The following is a 26879-nucleotide window of genomic DNA, read 5'->3' on the forward strand; positions in this document are numbered from 1 at the left end:
TTCTCTAAGTCAGCACTAAGTAACTTCTGCTTTTTGATTGCCTTAGAGATTGTTCCGGGTGTGTGTTTTTAATCAGATCTAGTCACCCAAAACCCAAAAATTTCTGGGAATAAAATTTGCATTGAAAGATTATTTAATAAATGGCTTACAAATTTCCCATCATAAAAACCTAGGAAATTAATCATTTTCATTAATGATTATGAAGGGGAACACACAGTACTATAAATGTTTTTATAAATTGGACATTTTATAAAAGATTAAATATATTTATTAATGTTCTGCAGTGTGCTTGGTATGCCATAAATAAGTTACATGCATATGAGAGTATGTCGGCCACTGACTGGATACTCCAAATGGTTTGCCTGGTGTGTGACTATACCTCAATAAAACTACATTAAAGAAAAGAAAAGTATGTCAAATAAAATTTGGCAGACATTCTAGAGTATAATAAATGGACAAAAAAAATCTAAGGAAAATCCTTTAAAATTTCCCAAAACACTCAAGCTTAAGGAAGCCTCCCAAAGGCAATTTCTCCAGATGAAACCTAAGGTGCGGGCTCTGTGCTGCCTGCTGCCAGCCCTTCACCATGTCTGTGTTGCATCCTCTTTTTTCCCACGCTGGCCAGGAGGCTCAGACACACTAAGGGCATGCTGGTCCCGGAGCGCCAGCCTCCCCTGCAGGCCCCCAGCCCTGGGAAACACCCCACTCCACAAGGGCCTCCCTGGGGCCCCTCGCCTGGAGGAACTGACCCACTTCTCTCAGTCTGAGTGGGTCATGGGTCGCAGGTTTTAAGGCAAGCCTTGCCTTCCTGGGCTTTGCATATGTGTGTGGTGGGCACAGGCAGGTATTTTTCATGGAAATGCCAAGACCAAGACTAAAAGAAAAACTTGAACAACCGTGAAGCTTTAACATCAGAGCTGCTAGCCACATGGGGCAAGGAAGCAGTAGAAATACAGCTACTGAGACTAAGGGAACCCAATTTTTAATTTTATTTTGTTTTAAATTTAAATTTAAAAACTGATACTAATTCAGCTATTGGAAAACTTTTAGATACGTTTGGAACAACTTGTAAAACTCTCTAAACACAGATCAAGTATTTCTGAATGAAATTTAGCATCTGAATTGAGCTGTGCTGGAAGTAACAAAGTATATGCCAGATTTCAAAATCATAGCATCAAAAACTGTAAAAGAACTCATTAGTAATTTTTATATCATTTATACATTGAAATTATATTTTGGCTATGCTGGTTTAAAGAAAGTATACTATTACAATTTATTTCACCTTTTTAAAATGTGGCTACTAGAAAGGTTTAACTTATACGTGTGAATCCTACCCTATTTCTACTGGACAGTGCTGCTTTAAAATAAAGGTCCTCGATTGGTCAGCTCGGTGACCGAGTGACTCCCGAGGCCACCCCATGCCAGGGTCCTGCAGGGAGACAGGTGTGCTCCTCACGCTGCCAACCTCCCGACACGCGCCCAGGTCGCGGTGCGGCTCGGGGTGCATACCCACAAACCCACCCCACCTGGTCCGTGAACTCTCAGAAAGCCCCTTCCGACTAGAGTCTGCCTGGAGCTAAGGAACTCAAAGGAGCTTCTCACAGGAGAGAGGCTGAACCCTACACTGGCAACTCAGGGCAACTTAAATTCAGCCAGAACACACTTTACTTACATTAGTTATATTTACAAAAGCGAAACCATAATTGCTTGATGTACATTATCATCAAAAACAAGTGGGTGAAAATCAGTAAGTGGCCAAGCACCACGATGTCGTTTCACTGGGATTTTCATGCCCTGTAACTTCGTCCTCCTCGAGGTGTTATTTAATCTCAATAGAAAAGAGAAGAGAACAGCACCCACCGGGACAATGACAGATACTCACTTGACCAAATTCTTCCTCTGTGCTGGTCAAATTCTAACGGGATAGAATTTTTATTTTCCCTGGTGCTCACTTATAATACTCCTAGAAAGGAGTAAAAGAACATGCCTATGGTGGTTGTTTCTAAATGGTCACTGCATTTTGGGGCCCCTTGCTTTCTGGCTTTTTATCAGTTTTCTACAATTTTGCTTATGTTAGAAAATTCCATTGAAAGTTATTTTAAATTAAATATGTCCCCTATAGGGACATATATTCCATGTTCAAAAATTAACCTTATTTCTTGATAAAAGATTTTCATACTTCATTTAATGGTTTTACACATACTTAATATATATTATACCAACTTCTTTGGTATATTATCATATTTGAATATAATGTTTATATAATATGTATATGGTATAACATATACAGGTTATAACACACCTACTCCTTTGATTTGTATATTAGTATTTTCAAAGCTAACTTCTTATTGAAGCCCTTTGGTCAATGAGTTCTCATAAACCTCCCAAAAGTATAAGAACTTTCACCTCAGGAAATAATGACAGACTGAATATATATGAATAAAAAACAGGTTTTCATTTCAAGGAAGACTATTATTGTGCTTTCGAAATCAACATTACAATGTAGTAAAAACCACTGATCTTAAATAAGAACAAATGGATATAAAATGCTATAGCACACAAGTTTAAAAATTGAAATTTACATTCTCTAATATAAACTGGAGAAAATAAATGAGAGTAGGATTAGAAAAGTAGATACACACGGCCTTTTATTCCACCTATTTTGTAGGCCCTTTATAAGACCAGGCGTTTAAATCATCCCGCCTCTGCCAGGCAGCCCGGCCTTCCCGCACTTTGGCTCGTGAGGAAGAGGCTCGGGTCGTATGCTGCGCAAATCAACCTCATTTTGAAAGCATATTAATCTTGAAAACAGTTTCCTGCTACAATCCTTTAGGGCACCTAAAATTTACATAGAGTAAATAACATTAATATTTTAGCATTTAGATGATAATTTTCTTTTCACCACTCAACAGCTCTTTTCCAGTAATAACAGTCCCATTAATATAACGTGGGCTTAAGGCAGAAAAGTAACACACAGGCAACCATGGAGACATATTTAGAATCTATGAGTCTTTTCAAAACCGGACAGCCTGGGAAATTAACACTTTACACACTTCACACTGGTCTGAGCTCTGCACGTGCTGCCACCCAGCACAGCCTGTGCTAAACCGTGACAGAGCTGCCTAGAGGCAAGCGCGAGCCCCTGGCAGGGAGCCCACCTGACGATCTCCTCGGGGTAACAGCTGTTTATACCGTTGATGTACTCCTGCAGGATTGACCCCGGCTCCGCTTTGATCTCTTGGACCTTCTTGAGGCCCCCACTCGTCACGAAGAGCCGCCGTGCCTTGCTGTCATGCGGCAGCACCTTAAAAGGGAAGCACACCAAGAGGTCAGCTTTTCCTTCTGGAGTTCCAGGCTCACTAGTGGAAAGCAACAATGTAACCAAGAAGATGTAAAAAAGAATTCAAGACCAGTTAACCTCAAAGCAACAAGCCTAAATCTGCAGAGGGCCAGAAGAAAAAGGAAAAGTTTGTTAACTCTGCTGTGAGGAGGGGCAGAGGCGTTGGGAGTAGGTGGGGTGGCAGTGTTGGGGGGCCTCCCCCACACCCTCCCTTCTCCCTGGCTCCCTCTCCCCCACTCCCTCCTCCCCCACTGCCCCGCTCCCTGGCTCCCCCAGTACAGCACAGGCAAGCCTCTCTCCCAGCCACCTTCCTTACATCCCTCTCCTGAGAGCTGCTGCACCCTGTGTGCCCCCACCTTCCTATGCCCCTGGCCTAGCTTTTATGGGACCTTTGACATTGGCTCAGGGGGCACCTCCTTCAAGAAACCTTCTCTGGAGTCCCCCCTCCTAGACCACGAGGCAGGAATTTCCCTCGTCCCCTTGCCACCAACCCCAGTCCTTTACCCACTGGTGCGTCTGCCACGCACAAATGTCCCCCCTTAACAGACGCTCAGCAGACGGTACCAGGAGGACCAGCTCACCACACAGAGAGGTACAGAGGAGGCAGGGGACTTTACAGAGACAGGAAAATGAAGACTTAACACATCCAGAGAGGAGCGACATCAACCAACAAGAACTAAAAGCGGCATCGATTTGGCAGTGAAGGGGGTGCTGAGGGTTAAGGATGAAGGTGGGTAACAGAGAAGCCAGCACTTACCCCCTGCTGCCGGGAGTGAGCAAGTCGGGTCAGACCTGCAAGGTGCACCAGGAGAAAGGAGACACAGGCAGGAGGTTGAGAGGAGAGCCGGACCCAGTAAAAGGGTACAGGTGTTTTTGTTTTCGTCTTAGGAAAGGAGAGATATGAGCATATTGTGTGCTGAGAGGAGAGGCCAGGGGTGGGGGGTGAAGAAGTTCACCTGCCAGGTAAGAAAGGCTGAGAAGCCAGGCAGGCCCCGTGGGCTCCTGTCCCCTCTTAGGCCACTGCAAGCCCTTCAGACAACAGCCTCACTGTCTCCTCCCTGGAGGCCTCCGGACGCCCCTAGAGGCACTCAGATTCTTCCTTAGAGAAAATGAGTAACTTCAGCACAGAGCCAGGCACACAGCAGTGTTCCTAGTGAGGCTGTGTGTCCTGTGCAGTCACAGAGTGGGTGTACCTCGGCCCGTGGACTTGACCTTACTCTTTCTGTCGGTCCCCTGCTGCCTGCCGGGGTGCCACTGCACACAGGCCTTTCGTGGCCACCGGAGGGTCTGATTCATGGAAGCAAGTGGACCAGCCGGACAGCAGAGCTCACTGTGCGCTTCTGAAAACTTGGAGGTAGCTGGTGTTTGCCCTTGGGAATTTTCAAGCCTGCCTTCCTATCTCTGTCCTTACTGTCACCTCCTGCCTGGCTTTCCCTTCTCTCTAGAGCTGTGACAGCCTCCCATTAGGAATACTCAAGAATTCCACCTGCAGCGAGGGTTCCTGCACACGTATTGTAACAGGATACAACCGAGACACTGCACTGTCTTGAGCGTCTTTTACCCTGCGTTTTACACCTGAGAAGTCCTCAGCAAAATAAACCCTCTCTTGACCATGTTGCATGTGCCAGTGTGGGAGTGCTGTGGTGTTGGAATGCTACAGAGTTAGGGTGCTGCAGTGTTGGGGTGCTGCAGTGCTGCCATGTTGCAAAATTGGGTGCTGCAGTGCTGGGGTACCATGCTGTTGTCATGTGGGGGTGTTGGTATGCTGCAGTGTTGAGAGTGTTGCCATGTGGGTGCTGCCATGTTGTAGTGCTGTGTTGTGGTACTGTAACATAGTTACAGTACCGGGGTGCTGAGACGCTGGGGTGCTGTAGTTTTCGAGTGTGCCCTGAGAATTAGAAGCTCTTTGGATACATCTTTCAGATGACCGCCTAACACTAGACCCACTAACTGGAGGCCTTAGTTTAAAAGTTATCACAACATAGAGCTTTTGTTCATTATCTGTTGGAATATATATACAGTTTAATTTATGTAGTATCATAACTGACCCATGCATTTTTAATTTAAATTTTATTCATCAGCAAATATTCATTTCCAGGCTGTAATTCTTAAAAACAGTTGTTTTTATAGCTGAATACTTACTCTGCACCTGGCACCGGGCTAAGCCCTTTGCATCTGCAGCCTCCATTTCACCCTTATGACCCTGAGTACTTTCATGGTCCCCACTTCACACAGGTAAAGGAAAGGAGCTCTGGCTTGGCTGCAGGTATTAGAGCTGCTGAGTAGAAAGCCAGGCCTGAGCTCGTGGCCACTGGGGACACAGATGTTTGGATGCCCTTTACTCAGTCAAGTGCAGAGCGCACAAGGCAGCCAGGCCTGGGGCAGCTCGGGGTCCCGACCTGGCCAGCAGCGACGCCTGCCCTGCGGTCATTTCTTCCCTCCCTACTAGCACCCAGTCCTGCTGCCCAGGGCTTGCCTTTTCCCCCTCACCTCAGTCCACAATGCCTGAAAAACCCAGAGGCTACATCTGTTAAAATAAGTCAGGCAGCCCCAGGGGCCACGGTGGAGCAGCTCCTGGCCTCTCTGCCTGGAGACCCCCTTCCCTTCCCGAGAAAGCCCCTGCAGTGTTCCCCCATGAGGGACGGAAACAGACGTGGGCAACGTTACTGAAACCCACTCCTCAATACAAGTCATGAGGTTTTCAGGCACTGACCCACTGAGTCTCTGAGAACCAAAAAGTGGTGTAGAGGTTCAGGACAGAAACGCGAGGAAGAAACAGTGCTTTACGCATGTGAGCATCTTACGAGCCTCGGCGACCTCCCCTGTGGGCAGACAGTGAAGGATAAGTGATAGCAGGAAACAGGGACTCCGCAAAAACACATTCCTTACCTTACTGAACTGCCCAACCACGTGCTTCAGAATATTGGGGGGCGCGTCATACAGAAAGGGCTCAAGAGCTGGCAGGTAGGTGCACTTCTGCAGGATGCTCTTCATTGCTTTCTTGCTCTATTGAAAGACAAATCAGGATGCAGGGCCGGTTAGCAGTCAGTGAAAACCTGACATGACCTCATGTTTCATGTTCTGGGAATGTGGCAAAATGGAATCAATTTTCTGGTCTAACCTGCAGTTGTTTCATTTTTTAAAAATAGGCATCAGGAAGACCCCCTCTCTCTCTAATTGGTTTTACCATGGATTACCCAGTGACTGTCTTCTTGTTAAGCTGCACAGTGTATTCCGGAGCTCTTAAAATACCCATGAGAAAATCAGAATCAAAATTATAAATATGAAATTATAGACTGTAGATGAATATATACATTTTGTTAGTGTAAAAGTTTCTTCCTATGAACCTGGGAGACAAGCGACACTTCCTATTTCTTCCAACCAATGAATGTGAGACCGTGTCCAGTTTGTCACGGAACGTCGCTGCCAGGCATGTGGGCTCGATGTGAAGTGTTCCGGGTGCGCTTGGTGGCGAGCACAGGTGTGCTGTGACAGCTCACGGGGAGCCCCCCACCTTCTCCCAGACAAGCGCTGCCCAGCTGCAGACAAAGACCCTGAGCAGCGGGGAGAAGGCAGCACTGGGGACTGCTGCTCTGCGCACCACCATGTCCCTTTGGAAGGCCAGGCTCCAAGCGGGTTTGTCCACTGTGGGTCCCTTCAAACCCACACCTGCCTACGCCCTTCCTTGGATCTCCTCATGCCTCGAGGGCCTCAGCAGACCTGGACGTCGGCTCCTGGACAATGAGCAAAGTTCTCACCAGGTAACTGGCAGATGGCTCCCACAGATGTGCCTCCCATCTGTGCTCTTGGTAAGGGATTGCTTGGATCTAAGGTTTACCAGGGACCCGGCCAGGCAGTCTTCCTCACACATAGTCCTCTAACGTCACTGTGCAAGTCAGACTAAATGAAACATGGGGTGTAAAAAAGTGCAGCCCAACTTCTTTCCATAAATAGTAGAGCGTAAATTGGGGTTAAACTCCCAAAACTCCTGTAACACCTCCACGCACCTCCCTGGTGTCATGGTGACTTCGGGAGGCCGACCGTGGAACAGCACTGCTCCCGGGGACACAAGCCAGCTCTGGCCACGTGGCCTACCATCCTCCACGCCCAGCTCCGAGCAGAGCTGCACTGCCAAGGTTTTAATCAAGGGCTCCAGAAAGGAGTGGAGCAGCTGTAGAAATTCACCAACCTTCACGATCTGTCTTCTGGAAGAAATATAGTCGATTCCAGACCATTTTCTTCCAGATAGGAATGTATGTCAGGATTAATAATCAGCTAAATTGCCCAGCATGAAAGAAACATTAGTATATTAATTAAGATTTTGTTCACATGTCTATTTCTAGGCTTAAGATTTTTGTACAACTTTTTATTTATTTTTTTTATAGCTCAGATGCAGCTTCATTCAGTGTTTTAACATAATTACATTACAATTAGGTAGTATTGTGCTGTCCATTTTTGAGTTTTTGTATCTAGTCCTGCTGCACAGTCTGTATCCCTTCAGCTCCAATTACCCATTATCTTACCCTGTTTCTAACTCCTCATGGTCTCTGTTACCAATGACATATTCCAAGTTTATTCTCTAATGTCGGTTCACATCAGTGGGACCATACAGTATTTGTCCTTTAGTTTTTGGCTAGTCTCACTCAGCATAATATTCTCTAGGTCCATCCATGTTATTACATGCTTCATAAATTTATTCTGTCTTAAAGCTGCATAATATTCCATCATATGTATATACCACAGTTTGTTTAGCCACTCGTCTGTTGATGGACATTTTGGCTGTTTCCATCTCTTTGCAATTGTAAATAATGCTGCTATAAACACTGGTGTGCAAATGTCCGTTTGTGTCTTTGCCCTTAAGTCCTTTGAGTAAATACCTAGCAATGGTATTGCTGGGTTGTATGACAATTCTATATTCAGCTTTTTGAGGAACCGCCAAACTGCCTTCCACAGTGGTTGCACCATTTGACATTCCCACCAACAATGGATAAGTGTGCCTCTTTCTCCGCATCCTCTCCAGCACTTGTCATTTTCTGTTTTGTTGATAATGGCCATTCTGGTGGGTGTGAGATGATATCTCATTGTGGTTTTGATTTGCATTTCTCTAATGGCCAGGGACATTGAGCATCTCTTCATGTGCCTTTTGGCCATTTGTATTTCCTCTTCTGAGAGATGTCTGTTCAAGTCTTTTTCCCATTTTGTAATTGGGTTGGCTGTCTTTTTGTTGTTGAGTTGAACAATCTCTTTATAAATTCTGGATACTAGACCTTTATCTGATATGTCGTTTCCAAATATTGTCTCCCATTGTGTAGGCTGTCTTTCTACTTTCTTGATGAAGTTCTTTGATGCACAAAAGTGTTTAATTTTGATGAGCTCCCATTTCTTTCTTTCTTTCTTCAGTGCTCTTGCTTTAGGTTTAAGGTCCATAAAACCACCTTCAATTGTAAGTTTCATAAGATATCTCCCTATACTTTCCTCTAACTGTTTTATGGTCTTAGACCTAATGTTTAGATCTTGGATCCATTTTGAGTTAACTTTTGTATACGGTGTGAGATACGGGTGCTCTTTCATTCTTTTGCATATGGATATCCAGTTCTCTAGGCACCATTTATTGAAGAGACTGTTCTGTCCCAGGTGAATTGGCTTGACTGCCTTATCAAAGATCAAATGTCCATAGATGAGAGGGTCTATATCTGAGCACTCTATTCAATTCCATTGGTCGATATATCTATCTTTATGCCAATACCATGCTGTTTTGACCACTGTGGCTTCATAATATGCCTTAAAGTCCGGCAGCTTGAGACCTCCAGCTTCGTTTTTTTTCCTCAAGATACTTTTAGCAATTCGGGGCACCCTGCCCTTCCAGATAAATTTGCTTATTGGTTTTTCTATTTCTGAAAAATAAGTTGTTGGGATTTTGATTGGTATTGCATTGAATCTGTAAATCAATTTAGGTAGGATTGACATCTTAACTATATTTAATCTTCCAATCCATGAACACGGTATGCCCTTCCATCTATTTAGGTCTTCTGTGATTTCTTTTAACAGTTTTTTGTAGTTTTCTTTGTATAGGTCTTTTGTCTCTTTAGTTAAATTTATTCCTAAGTACTTTATTCTTTTAGTTGCAATTGTAAATGGAATTCGTTTCTTGATTTCCCCCTCAGCTTGTTCATTGCTAGTGTATAGAAACGCTACAGATTTTTGAATGTTGATCTTGTAACCTGCTACTTTGCTATACACATTTATTAGCTCTAGTAGTTTTGTTGTGGATTTTTCCGGGTTTTCAACGTATAGTATCATATCGTCTGCAAACAGTGATAGTTTTACTTCTTCCTTTCCAATTTTGATGCCTTGTATTTCTTTTTCTTGTCTAATTGCTCTGGCTAGAACCTCCAACACGATGTTGAATAATAGTGGTGATAGTGGACATCCTTGTCTTGTTCCTGATCTTAGGGGGAAAGTTTTCAATTTTTCCCCATTGAGGATGATATTAGCTGTGGGTTTTTCATATATTCCCTCTATCATTTTAAGGAAATTCCCTTGTATTCCTATCCTTTGAAGTGTTTTCAACAGGAAAGGATGTTGAATCTTGTCGAATGCCTTCTCTGCATCAATTGAGATGATCATGTGATTTTTCTGCTTTGATTTGTTGATATGGTGTATTACATTTATTGATTTTCTTATGTTGAACCATCCTTGCATACCTGGGATGAATCTTACTTGGTCATGATGTATAATTCTTTTAATGTGTTGCTGGATTCGATTTTGGTGTATTACATTTATTGATTTTCTTATGTTGAACCATCCTTGCATACCTGGGATGAATCTTACTTGGTCATGATGTATAATTCTTTTAATGTGTTGCTGGATTCGATTTGCTAGAATTTTGTTGAGGATTTTTGCATCTATATTCATTAGAGAGATTGGTCTGTAGTTTTCTTTTTTTGTAATATCTTTGCCTGGATTTGGTATGAGGGTGATGTTGGCTTCATAGAATGAATTAGGTAGCTTTCACTCCACTTTGATTTTTTTGAAGAGTTTGAGCAGAGTTGGTACTAATTCTTTCTGGAATGTTTGGTAGAATTCAAATGTGAAGCCGTCTGGTCCTGGACTTTTCTTTTTGGGAAGCTTTTGAATGACTGATTCAATTTCTTTACTTGTGATTGGTTTGTTGAGGTCATCTATTTCTTCTTGAGTCAAAGTTGGTTGTTCATGCCTTTCTAGGAACTTGTCCATTTCATCTATATTGTTGTATTTATTAGCGTAAAGTTGTTCATAGTATCCTGTTATTACCTCCTTTATTTCTGTGAGGTCAGTGGTTATGTCTCCTCTTCCATTTCTGATCTTATTTATTTGCATCCTCTCTCTTCTTCTTTTTGTCAATCTTGCTAAGGGCCCATCAATCTTACTGATTTTCTCATAGAACCAACTTCTGGTCTTATTGATTTTCTCTATTGTTTTTCATGTTCTCAATTTCATTTATTTCTGCTCTAATCTTTGTTATTTCTATCCTTTTGCTTGCTTTGGGGTCAGTTTGCTGTTCTTTCTCCAGTTCTTCCAAATGGACAGTTAATTCCTGAATTTTTGCCTTTTCTTCTTTTCTGATATAGGCATTTAGGGCAATAAATTTCCCTCTTAGCACTGCCTTTGCTGCATCCCATAGGTTTTGATATGTTGTCTTTTCATTTTCATTCGCCTCAAGATATTTACTAATTTCTCTTGTAATTTCTTCCTTGACCCACTCGTTGTTTAAGAGTGTGTTGTTGAAGACACCTCTCAGAAGAGGAAATACGGATGGCCAAGAGGAACATGAAGAGATGCTCAATGTCCCTGGCCATTAGAGAAATGCAAATCAAAACCACAATGAGATATCATCTCACACCCACCAGAATGGCCATTATCAACAAAACAGAAAATGACAAGTGCTGGAGAGGATGCGGAGAAAGAGGCACACTTATCCACTGTTGGTGGGAATGTCAAAGGGTGCAACCACTGTGGAAGGCAGTTTGGCGGTTCCTCAGAAAGCTGAATATAGAATTGCCATACGACCCAGCAATACCATTGCTAGGTATCTACTCAAAGGACTTAAGGGCAAAGACACAAACGGACATTTGCACACCAATGTTTATAGCAGCATTATTTACAATTGCAAAGAGATGGAAACAGCCAAAATCTCCATCAACAGAAGAGTGGCTAAACAAACTGTGGTATATACATACAATGGAATATTATGCAGCTTTAAGACAAGATAAACTTATGAACCATGTAATAACATGGATGGACCTAGAGAATATTATGCTGAGTGAATCCAGCCAAAAACTAAAGGACAAATACTGTATGGTCCCACTGATGTGAACGGACATTCGAGAATAAACTTGAAATATGTCATTGGTAATAGAGTTCAGCAGGAGTTAGAAACAGGGTAAGACAATGGGTAATTGAAGCTGAAGGGATACAGACTGTGCAACAGAACTAGATATAAAAACTCAAAAATGGACAGCACAATAATACCTAATTGTAAAGTAATCATGTTAAAACACTGAATGAAGCTGCATCTGAGCTATAGGTTTTTGTTTTGTTTTGTTTTGTTTTGTTTTGATTTTACTATTATTACTTTTATTTTTTTCTCTATATTAACATTCTATATCTTTTTCGGTTATGTTGCTAGTTCTTCTAAACCAATGCAAATGTACTAAGAAATGATGATCATGCATCTATGTGATGATGTTAAGAATTAATGATTGCATGTGTAGAATGGTATGATCTCTAAATGTTGGGTTAATTTCTTTTTTTCCGTTAATTAAAAAAAAAAAAAAAAAAAAAAGAGAAGGGATAATTGGAGATGAAGGGATACAGACTGTACAGCGGGACTGGATGTAAGGACTCAGAAATGGACAGCACAATGCTGCCCAATTGTAGTGCAATTATGTTAAAACACTGAATGAAGCTGCATGTGAGGTATAGGTTTTTTGTTTTTGTTTTTTTTTGTTTTTTTTTCTTTCTATTATTGTTTTAATTCTTATTCTGCTGTCTTTTTATTTCTTTTTCTAAATCGATACAAATGTACTAAGAAATGATGAATATGCAACTATGTGATGTTATTGAGAATTACTGATTGTACATGTAGATTGGAATGATTTCTAATTGTTTTGTTAATTCTTTTTTTAATTAATAAAAAAAAAAAAAAAGAGTGTGTTGTTGAGCTTCCACGTATTTGTGAATTTTCTGGCACTCTGCCTATTATTGATTTCCAACTTCATTCCTTTATGATCCGAGAAAGTGTTGTGTATGATTTCAATCTTTTTAAATTTGTTGAGACTTGCTTTGTGACCCAGCATATGGTCTATCTTTGAGAATGATCCATGAGCACTTGAGAAAAAGGTGTATCCTGCTGTTGTGGGGTGTAATGTCCTATAAATGTCTGTTAAGTCTAGCTCATTTATTGTAATATTCAAATTCTCTGTTTCTTTATTGATCCTCTGTCTAGATGTTCTGTCCATTGATGAGAGTGGCGAATTGAAGTCTCCAACTATATGGTAGATGTGTCTATTTCCCTTTTCAGTGATTGCAGTGTATTCCTCACGTATTTTGGGGCATTTTGATTCGGTGCATAAATATTTATGATTGTTATGTCTTCTTGTTTAATTGTTCCTTTTATTAGTATATAGTATCCTTCTTTGTCTCTTTTAACTGTTTTACATTTGAAGTCTACTTTGTTGGATATTAGTATAGCTAGTCCTGCTCTTTTCTGGTTGTTATTTGCATGAAATATTTTTTCCCAACCGTTCACTTTCAACCTATGTTTATCTTTGGGTCTAAGATGTGTTTCCTGGAGACAGCATATAGAAGGATCCTGTTTTTTAATCCATTGTGCCAGTCTATGTCTTTTGATTGGGGAATTCAGTCCATTAACATTTAGTGTTACTACTGTTTGGGTAATACTTTCCTTTACCATTTTGCCTTTTGTATTATATATATCATATCTGATTTTCCTTCTTTCTACACTCTTCTCCACACCTCTCTCTTCTGTCTTTTCATATCTGACTCTAGTGCTCCCTTTAGTATTTCTTGCAGAGCTGGTCTCTTGGTCACAAATTCTCTCAGTGACTTTTTGTCTGAAAATGTTTTAATTTCTCCCTCATTTTTGAAGGACAATTTTTCTGGATATAGAAGTCTTGGTTGGCAGTTTTTCTCCTTTAGCAATTTAAATATATCATCCCACTGTCTTCTAGCTTCCATGGTTTCTGTTGAGAAATCTACACATAGTCTTATTGGGTTTCCCTTGTATGTGATGGATTGTTTTTCTCTTGGTGCTTTCAAGATCCTCTCTTTCTCTTTGACCTCTGACATTCTAACTAGTAAGTGTCTTGGAGAACGCCTATTTGGGTCTATTCTCTTTGGGGTGCGCTGCACTTCTTGGATCTGTAATTTTAGGTCTTTCATAAGAGTTGGGAAATTTTCAGTGATAATTTCTTCCATTAGTTTTTCTCCTCCTTTTCCCTTCTCTTCTCCTTCTGGGACACCCACAACACGTATATTTGTGCGCTTCATATTACCCTTCAATTCCCTGAGCCCCTGCTCAAATTTTTCCATTCTTTTCCCTATAGTTTCTGTTTCTTTATGGATTTCAGATGTTCCATCCTCCAGTTCACTAATTCTATCCTCTGTCTCTTTAAATCTACCATTGTAGGTTTCCATTGTTTTTTTCATCTCTTCTACTGTGTTTCTCAATCCCATAAGTTCTGTGATTTGTTTTTTCAAGACTTTCCATTTCTTCTTTTTGTTGATCCCATGCCTTCTTCATGTCCTCCCTCAATTTATTGATTTGGTTTTTGAAGAGGTTTTCCATTTCTGTTTGTATATTCAGAATTAGTTGTCTCAGCTCCTGTATCTCATTTGAGCTATTGGTTTGTTCCTTTGACTGGACCATATCTTCAATTTTCCTGGTGTGATTTGTTATTTTTTGCTGGCGTCTGGGCATTTAATCAGATTTCCCTGAGTGTGGGACCCAGCAGGTTGAAAGACTTTCCTGTGAAGTCTCTGGGCTCTGTTTTTCTTATCCAACCCAGTATGTGGTGCTTGTCTGTCTGCAGGTCCCACCAGCAAAAGATGTTGTGGCTCCTTTAACTTTGGAAGACTCTCGCTGCTGGGTGTGTGGTGGAGACAGAGAAAAGGTTGTAGGTTGGTTTTAATGGCTTCAAATTGTGAAGTCCTGGGATCTGAATTTCTTGAGAGAGGGATTCCACCTGAGTTGCGTTTCACTCCTCCCATGGGGAAGGTTCAGGTGGTAGAGAGCCCTAAAAGCTGCCTGTTTCTGCATTCGGGGCAGTTGTAACCTATGTAGTCCCAGCGCTGAGCCCAGAGGCAACAAAGCCTCCATAGAAACAGCCGCAGAAGGCTGTTTCACCCCCTTTCCTCTTTTTCAGTTCGCCCAATCGGCAACTTCTGCCTTGATCAGTTTTGCCTGAGCTGAGGGCCTATTTTTAGTAGTCAGAAGTTGTTCCTTAATGCCACTATTGGTGTTATGTTGGGCTCAGTCTCTACTACTGTTGGAGACTCTTTCCTTTCCCTCCGGGAAGTCGCCTGTGGGGGAGGGTCGCCAGCTGCCGCGGCTTGGGGGACCGCTGTTCTGATGCTCCCAGCTGGCCTGGGAAGCCGCGTGTGTGGAAGGGGCTGTGGTCGCCGGCCACCGCAGCTTGGGGGACCGCTGTTCCGAGGCTACCAGCCGGCCCAGGAAGCCGCGCGTGGGGGAGGGTCGCCGGCCGCCACGGCTTCGGGAACTGCTAATCCAAACCTCCCAGCCGGCCCGGGAAGCCGCATATGGGAGGGCCGCCGCGGCATGGGGAGCCACCAATCCAAGGTTCCCAGCCGGCCCGGGAAGCCACATGTGTGGAAGGGGCTCCTGTCGCCATGGCTTGGGGAACCCGATCCAAAGCTCCCAGCCGGCCTGGGAAGGAGGGAGGGAGGGGCTCCGGCTGCCAGCCGCCGCGGCCCGGGGAAGCACGCGCCTCTTGGGGACCTCACCGCAGCGGAGTCTCTTAGCCGGTCCAGCCGGTCCGTAATGGGGTACACTGTGTGTCTGGTCTCTGTTGTGGCTCCGGGAGCTGTTCTGTACTGTTTCTAGTTCTTTAGTAGTTGTTCTGGCCTTACTAAGCCGCCATCTTCTCCTCTGATCATACAACTTTATTGATACATAATGTACATACCACAAAATTCACTCATGACATGGTTTTTAGTAATGGCAGAGTTGGACAACCAACACCACAATTCAATTTTAGAACATCTTCATCATCCCTAAAAAGCAGGCTTGTCCCTATCAGTAGCCATGCCCTCTTTTGTCCTCACCCAGCCCCCAGCAGCCACCAATCCACTGTCTACTATTGATAATTAACGTAAATGGAGTCAAACTAATCCAAAATTGTGTGTCTTGCCTCCTTTACCAAGCACGTTTCTGAGGTTCATGCAGGTTGCAGCTTTTCATTGATGAACTGTATTCCATTATACAAATGTATCACATTGTGTTTATCCATGTATCAGGGGAGGGACATTTGGGTTTTTCCACTTTGGGCTATCATGGATAATGCTACTATGAAGATTCATATACAAGTGTTTGTGTAGATGTGTTTTCATCTCTTAGGCAGACACCTACAAGTGGAGTTGCTGGGAGAAAATGGTAAATTTATGTGTAATATTTTGAGAAATTGCCAAATTGTTTTCCAACATGACTGCAACATTTTACATTCCTACCAGCAATGTAAAAAGATTTCAAAGTTCTCCACCTCCTGGTCAACACCTGTTATTGTCTGTCTTATTCATTAGAGCCATTCTTGGGGGTATGACATAATACTTCATTATAGTTTTGCATTTTCATAGTGACTAATGATGTTGAGCATCTTTTCACATGGTTGTTCGCCATGTGTGTCTCTTCTTTGATGGAATGCTGATTTAATTGGATTATTAGTTCTTATTGTTGAGTCATAAGTGTTCTTTATATACCCTAAAGATAATCCAATCAGTTGAGGACTTTTAAGGAAGAAGAGAGACTTTTTCACTGTTTCTTCAGCCAGCGAGCCTCTCCTGTGGAGTTTGTGCAGACCCTTCATCAGAGCCACCAGCTTCACAGCCTGCCCTATGGATTTTGGACTGTTCCATTCCCACGTTTGCATGAGACACCTTTATAGATCTCATAGTTACAGATCTCTCCTGTTGGTTCTGTTTCTCTAGAGAACCCTGACTAACACAGGGAACAAAACCATTTTCTTAATTAGCATATAGAAACATGGTTGATCTTATGTGTTGCGACCTCACTGAACTCTCATTAGTTGTAGCATTTGCATAGGTATATGTGTTGACTCCATAGGATTTTCTATGTAAAAGTTCATGTCATCTGTTGGGTAAAGATTTGCTACCTTTAGAAGATGCGCCTTATGTGTTAGCTGTTTATGGCTGTGAGCAAAATAAAATTGTCCTTACAACTTCATACTGCAAATTGTACAGAAATTCTATGGGGTCAGCACACCTTTTTATTTACTTAAGGATATGTCAGTGAATATCTTTCTTTGAACTAATGAATAACAGATTATGAATTTCGCTATTTGTTACTATACTTATTAGCTAGCTAGAGTTTATCCTTAGATATAAATATGTAATGATGCCAGAGAAAGAGTAGGGGGCTACCTCTTTAGGGCAAGTTGGGTTTGAACTTAGTTCCTCTCTGAACTAGCATAAATCCATTGTTCTACATTCATTTTTCTTGCATTGCTAAAATCCAATCCTGCCCATAGTGATTAGAATTGTTGGTATTAAAACCATATTGACTCACAACATTTTTTTTTATTTTAACAATACACATAATAGTAACTAAACAAAAGTGTCAATACTATGCAAACCCTTGATACCACTTCAATTGTTTTTCACAAAAATTGGAGGAATAACAAGAATTATTCATCACTGCTTTCTTTAATAGGTGAGCTTTATGAAAATTACTTATGAGAAACATGTTTCTTAGTAGAAAATTAATTTTTCTTCTGCGAGCATTCTGGTCCAAAGACTTCACTTATTAAAATGAAGAGGAAACATAGCAGTAGCTCTCTGTGACTTTGGGTTATGCAATGGCCTTTTGGATATGGTCCCCAAAGCACAAACAACAAAAGAAAAGAATAATTAAATTGAATTTCATTAAATTTTAAAGTGTTTTTGCTTCAAATGATACCACCAAAAATAGGAGAAAATACTTTCTCCTATTTTATCATATATATATGATAAGGGGTTTGGATCCAAAATATATGAAGAACTCTTACGGCTCAACAACAAAAAGACAAATAACCCAATTTAAAAATGGACAAAGGACTTGAGTAAACATTTCTCCAAAGGTGATATATACAAATGGCCAAAAAGCACGTGAAAAGATGCTCAACAGAATTAGCTGTCAAGGAAATGCAGATCAAAACCACAATGATATAACACATCACACACACTAGAAGAGCTATAAAGGAAAACAAGCAAACAAAAAAAAGTTTTGGTAGGAATATAGAGAAATAGGTACCCTCATATAGTACACTGCTGGTGGAATGCAAAACCATGCACCCACACTGGAAACTGTTAGGCAGTTCCTCAGAACTGAAAACAGAATTACCATATGACTCAGAAATTCTACTCCTAGGTAATCACCCACAAGACATGAAAACAGAAGTCCACACAAAAAACTGATGTTCACAGCAGCATTATTCACAATAGCCAAAAGGCGGAAACAACCTAAATGTTCATCAACTGATGAATGGATAAACAAAATGTAGAATATCTATGCAATGGAGTATTATTTGGCAATAAAAAGGAACAAAATACTGATACATGCTACGACATGGATGAACCTTGTAGACATGTTGAGTGAGAAGAAAGTGGGCACATAAGGCCACATCTACAATAGGATCCTGTACATAATGTGTACAGAAAAGCAAATCCACAGAGACAGGAGGCTCGTGGTTGCCTGGGTCTGGGCATCGGGCTAGGGAGTTATTGCTAGCAGGTACTGAGTTTCTTTTTAGGGAGATAAAAATGTCCTAAAATGACAATGGTGACCATACCAAAAAAAATTCAATTTATACACTTTAAATGGGTAAGTTGTATGGCATGTAAAATATATATTAATAAAGCCGCTAAAAAATGAAGAGGGAACAATCATGATTACAAGAACATAATCATTAAATCAAATAATCATCTTAGGTCTAGTTTTATAACTAAGGAAAAAAATGAACTAATTCAAATGCCAAACTAAGATGGAACACTCCATTTTAATGTCCCCTAAATCAAAACAAAAATGCAGATGGCTTGAATATTTTAAAAATATTTGTAGTAAGACTATCAGATAAACTTTTTCCCCAACTTTCATGAAAGAATGAAATTCCTACGTTGGAATAACATAGATGCATAAATTCCTATGCATAATAGCATAGATGCATAAATTCCTATGATGGAATAACATAGATGCAGGCATATATAGCAAGGCTATTTGAAAACATGCAAGAAATTCCAGGGTTGCTCACCAGGTCAGAACCAATTAGAGAACATGCTATAGAAGTTGACATGCCTTTGGGACAAAATGAACTTAAACATGGTCCTATAATTTGAAGGCTGCCACAGAGTAACAAATAACAAATACCACTGCACAACCTACAACATTCCTGGATATACTTTTCTTTCCTGAGATAGGAGGAGAGAAATCAAACAGACGTGAATGGACTTTCATTCTAAATCTTTTAAAACAACAATTCACAGAATCCAAGAGACCTTCAGGGCGGGGGAAAGGTGCAGGAAGTACAGAGAGACGATCAAGTCCTCACAGCAGGAAAATATTTGGATGCACTTAAAGCCTTGGAAGGACCCTCGCAGCACAATGATTGAGGACAACGCCATGTTTTTTTTTTTAATGTCAAGTGCATTTCCTGAAAGTAAACACTGTATCAAATACAGACAGAAGTAACCTTAACTTCTAGAGTAAACTTAAGGGTTTGAATAAAAGAACCTCTGTTAAACTAAAGCACAATAAAAGTTATTCTATTTCAAAGTGAATTTCAAACTTATTTTACTCCAGTGCTATTTATACAATGTAACTTAATAATTCATTAAAAACCAAATTATATAAACTTGGTAGTATAGAAAACGGCAGTATATAAAAAGGTACTAGAGCACTTCCTTGGGGAACTATCTGCAAGGGTTTTTTTTTTTTTTTAAGGCAGATTGACTCCAACAATTAATTATTCATGTTCTAGCTCATGTATTCCTTTACTTCAGTTCCAAAACGTGGAGAAAAGTTGGTAAATGTCATAATCTGGAAGCAATAGAGATGGCTTTTTTGATCTGGATAATGTACCAACTGATAACCTAGAAGATGCACATCATCACTATCCTAACCTGGGCACAGCGTGTGCCTGTAGAGCCCCTGTAGCCCCTGGACAAGGACCCTGGATCACAAGGGATATGGGAAATGGGGGTGGGGGTGGGGGGTGGACAATGATGGTACTAGGTGAACAGACAGGAAGCCAAAAGGAGGTTACAGGTGTAGGCTGAAATTAGGTATTAAGCACATCAGCTGTACTTGGGCAGCTCAAACCTGGAACAGGAGTTGTGGCTTCTGACCAGAAAGTCACAGCATCCCAGAATGGCTAAGTGTGAAAGCCTCAGTGGCCACTCGGTCCAGCCTCCTCTCCCCACCGTGGGGGAAACCCGGGGGAAGGCCTGCATCTAGGAAACCCATGCTTTTGTCTAGAAGGTCTTAACAAATGGAAGAAATGGTCATGTTAGATATCAAATCCCCTCTCAATGAATGTGTAGAGAAGCAACACAGAAATATAACCAAATAACCAAATTTACTTTTATAAACTGTATAAATCAAGGAAATAATTATGTTTAACTGTCAAGAGTTCCTCAGCTATATACATATATATATATAGTTCAAGGAACTTCCTGCCTCATTAGATCTAAAGTTATGTTTCAGCAAATGTCCTATTTGTTAACTTACTGTTTTAATTAAAATTTAATGTAATTTAATTTGCTGTTGTTCATTTTATTGTAAATTACTGTTTATGCTGCATGATTCACTCAATGCAAGTCAATTCTGAAGGCTGCCTTTTCCTAGAAGGAAATAAGCTAGGAAACATTTCTTAGAAGTTACACAATTATTAAACAACCCACCCTACTTTATATGCATTTTTTGTGAATCCTTTTGATAACTAGTAATATTTTTTTCAGACACCTTACTTTTCAAAAACCTGCACCACTTAAAATTTTTAATGTAGTAAATCTTACGGATAAACTTTTGTTTTTTCAGAGGGATCGATACAGGGTTTACAACCCAAAGGTGGCTGTCTTGAAGACAGATGGGGAAAGACCTCCAGCTGGTGACACTGTACCTTGGGAGAGCACTTGAAGTCCTTTCAGACTCAATTTTTTAATGTAAAATGGGCTAAAGTTCTCTCCAGCCAATTCCAACTCTAAAGTTTTAGTATTTCTCAATTCCTGCTTCATTAGAAAAGTCACAAGAGCATAGAATGTAATATCCAGACATTCATTTTACAAATAAGTTTGCACCTATAGAGAAATTTCTTTAAAATTTATCTCTGATTCTTAGAGACCAAGGTACCCCATTTTCAGGAAGAGTTGCGTTGACTCTTCCAATACATTTGTACTTCTTGACTCATTAAAATATTGTCCCTTTGGCATTATGGGATTGAGAAGGCCTTCTTGACCAAAAGGGGGAAGAGAGAAATGAAACAAAATAAAGTTTCAGTGGCTGAGAGATTTCAAACAGAGTCAAGAGGTTATCCTGGAGGTTATTCTTACACATAATATAAATATTCCTTTTTAGTTTATGGTGTACTGAAGTGGCCGGAGGGAAGTACCTGAAACTGTTGAGCTGTGTTCCAGTAGCCTTGATTCTTGAAGACGACTGTATAACTAAACAGCTTTTACAATGTGACCATGTAATTGTGAAAACTTTGTGTCTGATGCAACCTTTATCCAGGGTATAGACAGGTGAATAAAAAAAATAAGGACAAATAAATAAATAAATAATGGGGGGAGGATAAGGAGTAAAAAAATTGGGTAGATTGCAATACTAGTGCTCAATGAGGAGGAGGAGTAAGGGGTATGGGATGTATGGGTTTTTTTCTTTTTATTTCTTTTTCTGGAGTGATGCAAATTTTCTAAAAGTGATCACAGTGATGAATACACAACTATGTGATGATATCGTGAGCCACTCGTATACTATGGATGAACTGTATGGTACATGATAATTTCTCAATAAAAATATTTTTTAAAAACACAATATTATACTTAAGGAAAATCAAAACACTTTACAGTACATGTTCCTAAAAATGAATCCTCATCCGACAGTTAAGAACTAAGCCCTTGCCTTCACTTGAAGATCCTCCGAGCTCTCGGCTGACATGTACAGAGACAGCAGAATCGGCAGGGTGTTGGTGACGGCGACGGCCCTGGCGTGCTCAGGGGTGTGTCTCCCGATCTGTCCCAGGGCCCAGGCAGCTGCAGCCTTCATGTGGTCCTCGGGCTCTTCCGACAGGCAGATGGACAACTGGGGCACGCCCTGCAGCGGTGGTCAAAAGAGTGAGGGTCTGTGGCCAGTGCAGGGTTAAAGAGCCTCCTGGGCCTCCCCACCAACTGAAGAAATCATTTGGGGCTAGCTCTCTTTCTCCTAAACAGCTCAAGAATGAGCACATGACAGGGATGTCATTTCTCAAGTCAATAAAATGACTAGAAGGAATCTACCTTTATTCTCTGTACCAATCCAAGCAAACAAAGAACGTCTGCTGGCTTTTACCCCCAAATAGAGGCAGAGGCCACAGACCTGGAGAGAGGCAAAGTGAGTGTCCCTGTGGCAGAGGAGAGAAATGCTAAGGATGTAAAACCCTTTCTCTCCCTTTGTTAAACAGGTTTATATAGAATCCTTCAAGATTCTATATAGATCTAAGATCAAATGAATAAAATGAGCTAGAATACGATTTAGGTACCTATTAGATGAAATACTGAAGCTAGGGCCTCTCCTGCAAAAGTTAATAAGACCTTTCCCAGGAATAGTGGCCAGTTGGTCTTGCCCATCCTACACTGACTGAGCATCAAGTGGAAGCCAGCACTCCTGCTTTGCAGGTGGCATGTGCTTAACATTTAGGCTTTGTTTTTTATCTATGTAATCAAATGCATCACAGCTGATATGCCCAAGGGAGACCCAAGTAACCAAATCAAATTGTAACTCCAGTTTCTGTACATACATAATATTCCAAACAATTTGAGACTATAATAATTATCTTAAATTTGGTTCCACAAAAAAAAACTGTAACATGATCAGGCTGCCACTGCAAAGACCAAATCACCAGATAACTTTTTCCCCTCCACCTTTTGATTTAGTTATTAAGACCAATTTCTTGAAGAGACCTGCCATATGCATTCACTGGTCTCTTTCCTACACCTGAAAATACATGTCTGCCAACACAGGAGCTCAGACCTGTCTTCAGCAGGAAGCATCTTTCCAGGAAGGCCCTCCTTCAGGGACACAGCAAACAGGGGCCACAGGAGGGGGTGGGATGAGGGGGTGGCAGGAGGGGGGCAGCCCCTACCTCAGCACCTCCAGCCCTCTCAGGCCTTGGCTGTTGTGACCAGCCAATGAGAAGGGGGGGATGTGCTTGGGAAATCGGGAGGGGAGACTCAGTGTGCTGAAGTGCTGGCTGCTAGGCACCTGCCACACGCACATCCAGTTACCTGGACACTCACCAGGCACTCTCCTTCAGGAGCAGCCAAAGAAGGGGAGGGTCTCTGCTGGGCTGGAGTGGGCTGCGGGAGGCCGAGGAGGGGGCAGCTTTCCCACTGCCCTCCCTCCAGGTAGGGTCCCTGGCGAGCCACAACAGCACCAGGGTCTGGCCCCTGAAACACCCTGAGACCCTTTGGGGGCCCCCACGCCTGCGAGGTTGCCCATGGTCTTTGGTCACAGAAGGCCAGGGGGAAAGGAGCAGGGATAAAAAGGGGGCCAAGCAACAGGTGGTCGTGGAATCGGTAGGAAATAAAGACCTGAGGATTTGCAGGGGATGGAAAACGGCACATTTCTATTTAACCCACAGCACATTTCCTGGCTGATAAATCCCCACCACCACCAGGAGCCACAGACAGTGCGAGTCCATCTATCCACTCAGTGACTTTCCACCCTCTATTCAGTACCAGGGCTGCCCTAAGGGGGTTGATGTGAGGCTGTGAATGGACATAATCCATATCCCTAGGGCAGCCTCCAGCCTGGGCAGCGAATGGTCTGCTTCTGGAGGAGAGGCTAGACAAGGAGAGCAGAAGGCGGGAAGGTGGACAAAGACAGACATCACAGCCCAGGTCCCCTCCTAGCTGTGACAAGCTGCTGAGAACGGGGAGCAGGGCCAGCGGGCTCTCACTGGTAGTGCTCGTCACGGTCCACCCTTGGGCCTGTTTACACGCAGGTAATGCTAACACTCAAGGTTGCTCAGAGTCAAGGGAGGACAGCTTCCTTTAAACTTCCTGGAAGCAAACCTTGCTTCACGCATTGCTTGGGGAAACTTACTAGTAAACCTCAAGAAAAAGCTGAAGCATTTTCAGGTACTGCTTTGGCCGGGTCAGACCTGGGCGCGGCACTGGCCCATGGCTCTGCCTCACCCCACTGCAAGTGCGAGGTGGCAGCGAGGTGCGCACACACCTTGGAGATGATCACAGCCATGGCCAGGTTCTCTGAGTGGGCCGCCACGTAGCCCAGCATCATGATGCCCGGCAGCCGGATGTTTCCCCTGCAGGCCCCGATGCAGTTGACGACAGCGGCAATGCCTCCTGCGTTGACGATCAGCTGCGAAAGCTACAAGAAAGCAGCAGAGCAGGGCAGGGCACGGCCCCTTGGGCACAAACTCAGCACTGCAGGCCGCTTTTATTTAGGTTCTCAAAGCACCTGGCCCAACTTGAAAGATCATTTTGTGAAATTACTGTACTCACGCACTAAATATATGGGCAGAATACCTTGACATTTCACGTGCATGTCTTCCCCGCAAGGGCTTCAGCCTGTGGTTCCGCTCCTGCGTGGACAGCCCAGCCCTCACCCTGCATAAGTGATGTGGCAACTCCTCACTCTGGGCGTGGGCCTGCAGCCTGTCCCTCCTGGCTAACCACGGCTCACCACCCAGTGCCAAAGGACAAGGTGTGGGCTGTGCCATCTCACCTATTAGGGTACCTTGTTGGCAATGATGACCAGCTGACTGCACTTTAATCTTGAAAAACCTCAACCCAATAAAGATGCTAGATGCACAAAGAATGAAGTCTTCAATGAAATGAAAATTAGTCAAGAATTATAGAGAGAGACCGCCTCTGGGCACAGGCTGCTTCATCTCTTGAGGAGCTTCCCATATGGGAACTCAGGGCAGGATATAGCCGCGGCAGAGGTGCTTCCGAGGGCACTGTATCATCCTTCTCGCGACCCCCAGCCGCCAGAAAATGATAAAAATGACAAAGGTCCATGTCCCCCCAGTTGGGAGATGGAAAGCTGGGAATGATTAAAAACTGAGACTTCAGACTCCACTGATCTAACCCCCTGGTGCTCAAGTGGGAGCAGCTGCGGGGTCTGTCCTGGCTGGAGGCAGGGGTGCCACGCAGAGGGTGGGGCCGGGGGCGCCGCTGAGCCTCCTGACTGCCAGGTGGCCACCTCAGAGCACGGCTGGGCCCCAGGCATCGCCGGCACCAAGGGCCAGAACCCTGGCAGAACCAGTGCTGGCGGCTCAACCCAGGCCAGCCTACAAGGTGATGTCATATTCAAAAACTAAAATTAATACCAACTGTGGTATTTTGAAGTTTTGTTGTTTTGTTTTTTTTTTTACCTCAGGTGTATGTTTTGCAATCTCTCTAATCAGAGTAGAAGCATTTTTCTTCACATATTCATCTTTGTCCTTCAGACAGGTGAGCACAACTGGAAAAATCTCTGCCTCCACCACCATTTCGGCCAGATCCACAGAATGTTTTGCTATCTGACTGAGAGCTGAAAGGACCTGACGCTGGGAAGCAAAAAACAAAATAAAACGACATTTCACAGAGACCTGGAGAGTCCAGACTGTCTGTGAACAACCAATACATGTTCAAATTCCCTCATAAGAAGGAAAAAACAACGGCATAGCTAACATAACCTATGGTTTCTGGGTTATACTTTCACACCCAAATCTCATGCTTAAATGCTCATTTCTTAAAATTTTCCAATTTCAAAATGAAATGTCTTTGTTCCCTATCGAGTATTTAAAACTTTATCAATTGCAGACGATCAAACAACGGAAAATGTCATTTATGATACATGTAGTAAATTAGAAAAACGATCAAGCAGAACTAATTTTTTTTTGGCATGATGCTGATACCATTTTGAAGGTCTTTCCATTGCTTAATTAAGCAATTTTAAAAAGTACATTGAATATAACTATCAGGACATAAAAGTGTAATTCAGTAATTCTTAAGATCAGATTTTAGCTATAAAATCAAACAATTACAAATATGGTGGTGGGACGAGGAGGCATTTAGGTCCATTCCTCCCAACCCAAGACTGTTTCCGTGGCTCCTTGTCCTCACGACAGACGTTATCGCTGATCCTACTTCTAGCTTCAGCACTGCAGATTTTTCTCAATCCCACCCTTATGTCCTTGCAGCATGATTTTCACATTTTAAAAGATCAAATACATCATGTACTCATCCTCATTTTCCGTGATATTTCCCAGGTTTCTAAATGTGCACCCTGAGCGGGTGCCCAGGCCCCCCTCCCGGGCGCAGCTGCAGCCGGCCTGCTTGCTCTCCAACCCCACCTCTGAGCACCTTCAGCTTGGCGTCCGGGTTGAGGATCATCTGGGCCAGGTGCGCCACGGCCCCCGCATCCACCACTGTCTGTGCTAACTCTGGAGAATGCTTTGACATGTCACTGAGGGCCGAAGCAGCAATCCTTTTCAGAGCGACTTCTGGCTCCTGGATACAGAGGACGAGGAGAGGGACGGCTCCCGCATCCAGAACAGCTTGCGACAGTTCTGCGGGGCCAAGAGAACAGGTCAGTGCATGTGAGGCAGCCACGCTGGCCATCTTTCACCCTGACAGCGGCAGCCAGGAACAAAGAGGAGGGGGCGTCGCCCCTTCCCGACATCTGCATTTCAAATCAGCCCCCCTGGCCACGCACCCGCAGGGGGAGTTCGCAGAGGTCAGCGCCCTTCCTTCCTCCTCAACCCACAAGCACTCTAGAACAGTTTGCAATAACAGGAACACCAAAAGTGCCCAAACTTCACCCACTGCACCAAGAAAACAGCAATTTCTCCTATTTCCCTGGGTACACATTAACATGAACCTTGTGACAATAATACGGGTTTTCAATTTCCTTTCATTTTATTGAACTTCTTTTTTTCATGGGCAGGCACTGGGAATCGAACCCAGGTCTACGGCATGGCAGGAGAGAAATCTGCCACCGAACCACCATCGCACCACCCCATTTTATTGAACTTTAAATATTTTT

At 42.7% G+C, this 26879-nt stretch overlaps 1 protein-coding gene and 1 long non-coding RNA gene across 5 annotated transcripts in view; one reads left to right on the plus strand and one right to left on the minus strand.

Moving 5' to 3' along the window:
* The window catches only part of SPAG6 (sperm associated antigen 6), an 85413-nt gene that overhangs the window by 1149 nt on the left and 57385 nt on the right, over positions 1-26879 (minus strand). For all 3 annotated transcript variants that reach the window (XM_077154112.1, XM_077154118.1, XM_077154127.1), the window contains 6 exons: positions 26198-26403; positions 25225-25398; positions 24063-24215; positions 21750-21941; positions 6230-6346; positions 3159-3304 (listed from right to left, as the gene is read on the minus strand). In XM_077154112.1, the coding sequence (XP_077010227.1) occupies positions 3159-3304; positions 6230-6346; positions 21750-21941; positions 24063-24215; positions 25225-25398; positions 26198-26403 (988 nt within the window). The remainder of the gene's footprint in view (positions 1-3158; positions 3305-6229; positions 6347-21749; positions 21942-24062; positions 24216-25224; positions 25399-26197; positions 26404-26879) is intronic.
* On the plus strand, positions 3142-4946 carry LOC143677754 (uncharacterized). Of its 2 annotated transcripts, none has more exons than XR_013172852.1 (4): positions 3142-3483; positions 3887-4303; positions 4605-4694; positions 4786-4946. It is a non-coding gene; the product is annotated as an uncharacterized LOC143677754 (long non-coding RNA). The 2 variants fall into 2 exon arrangements; XR_013172849.1 differs by having other exon boundaries at positions 3887-4070.

The sequence above is a fragment of the Tamandua tetradactyla genome, chromosome 1, assembly GCF_023851605.1.
Source record: "Tamandua tetradactyla isolate mTamTet1 chromosome 1, mTamTet1.pri, whole genome shotgun sequence".
Lineage (NCBI taxonomy): Eukaryota > Metazoa > Chordata > Mammalia > Pilosa > Myrmecophagidae > Tamandua > Tamandua tetradactyla.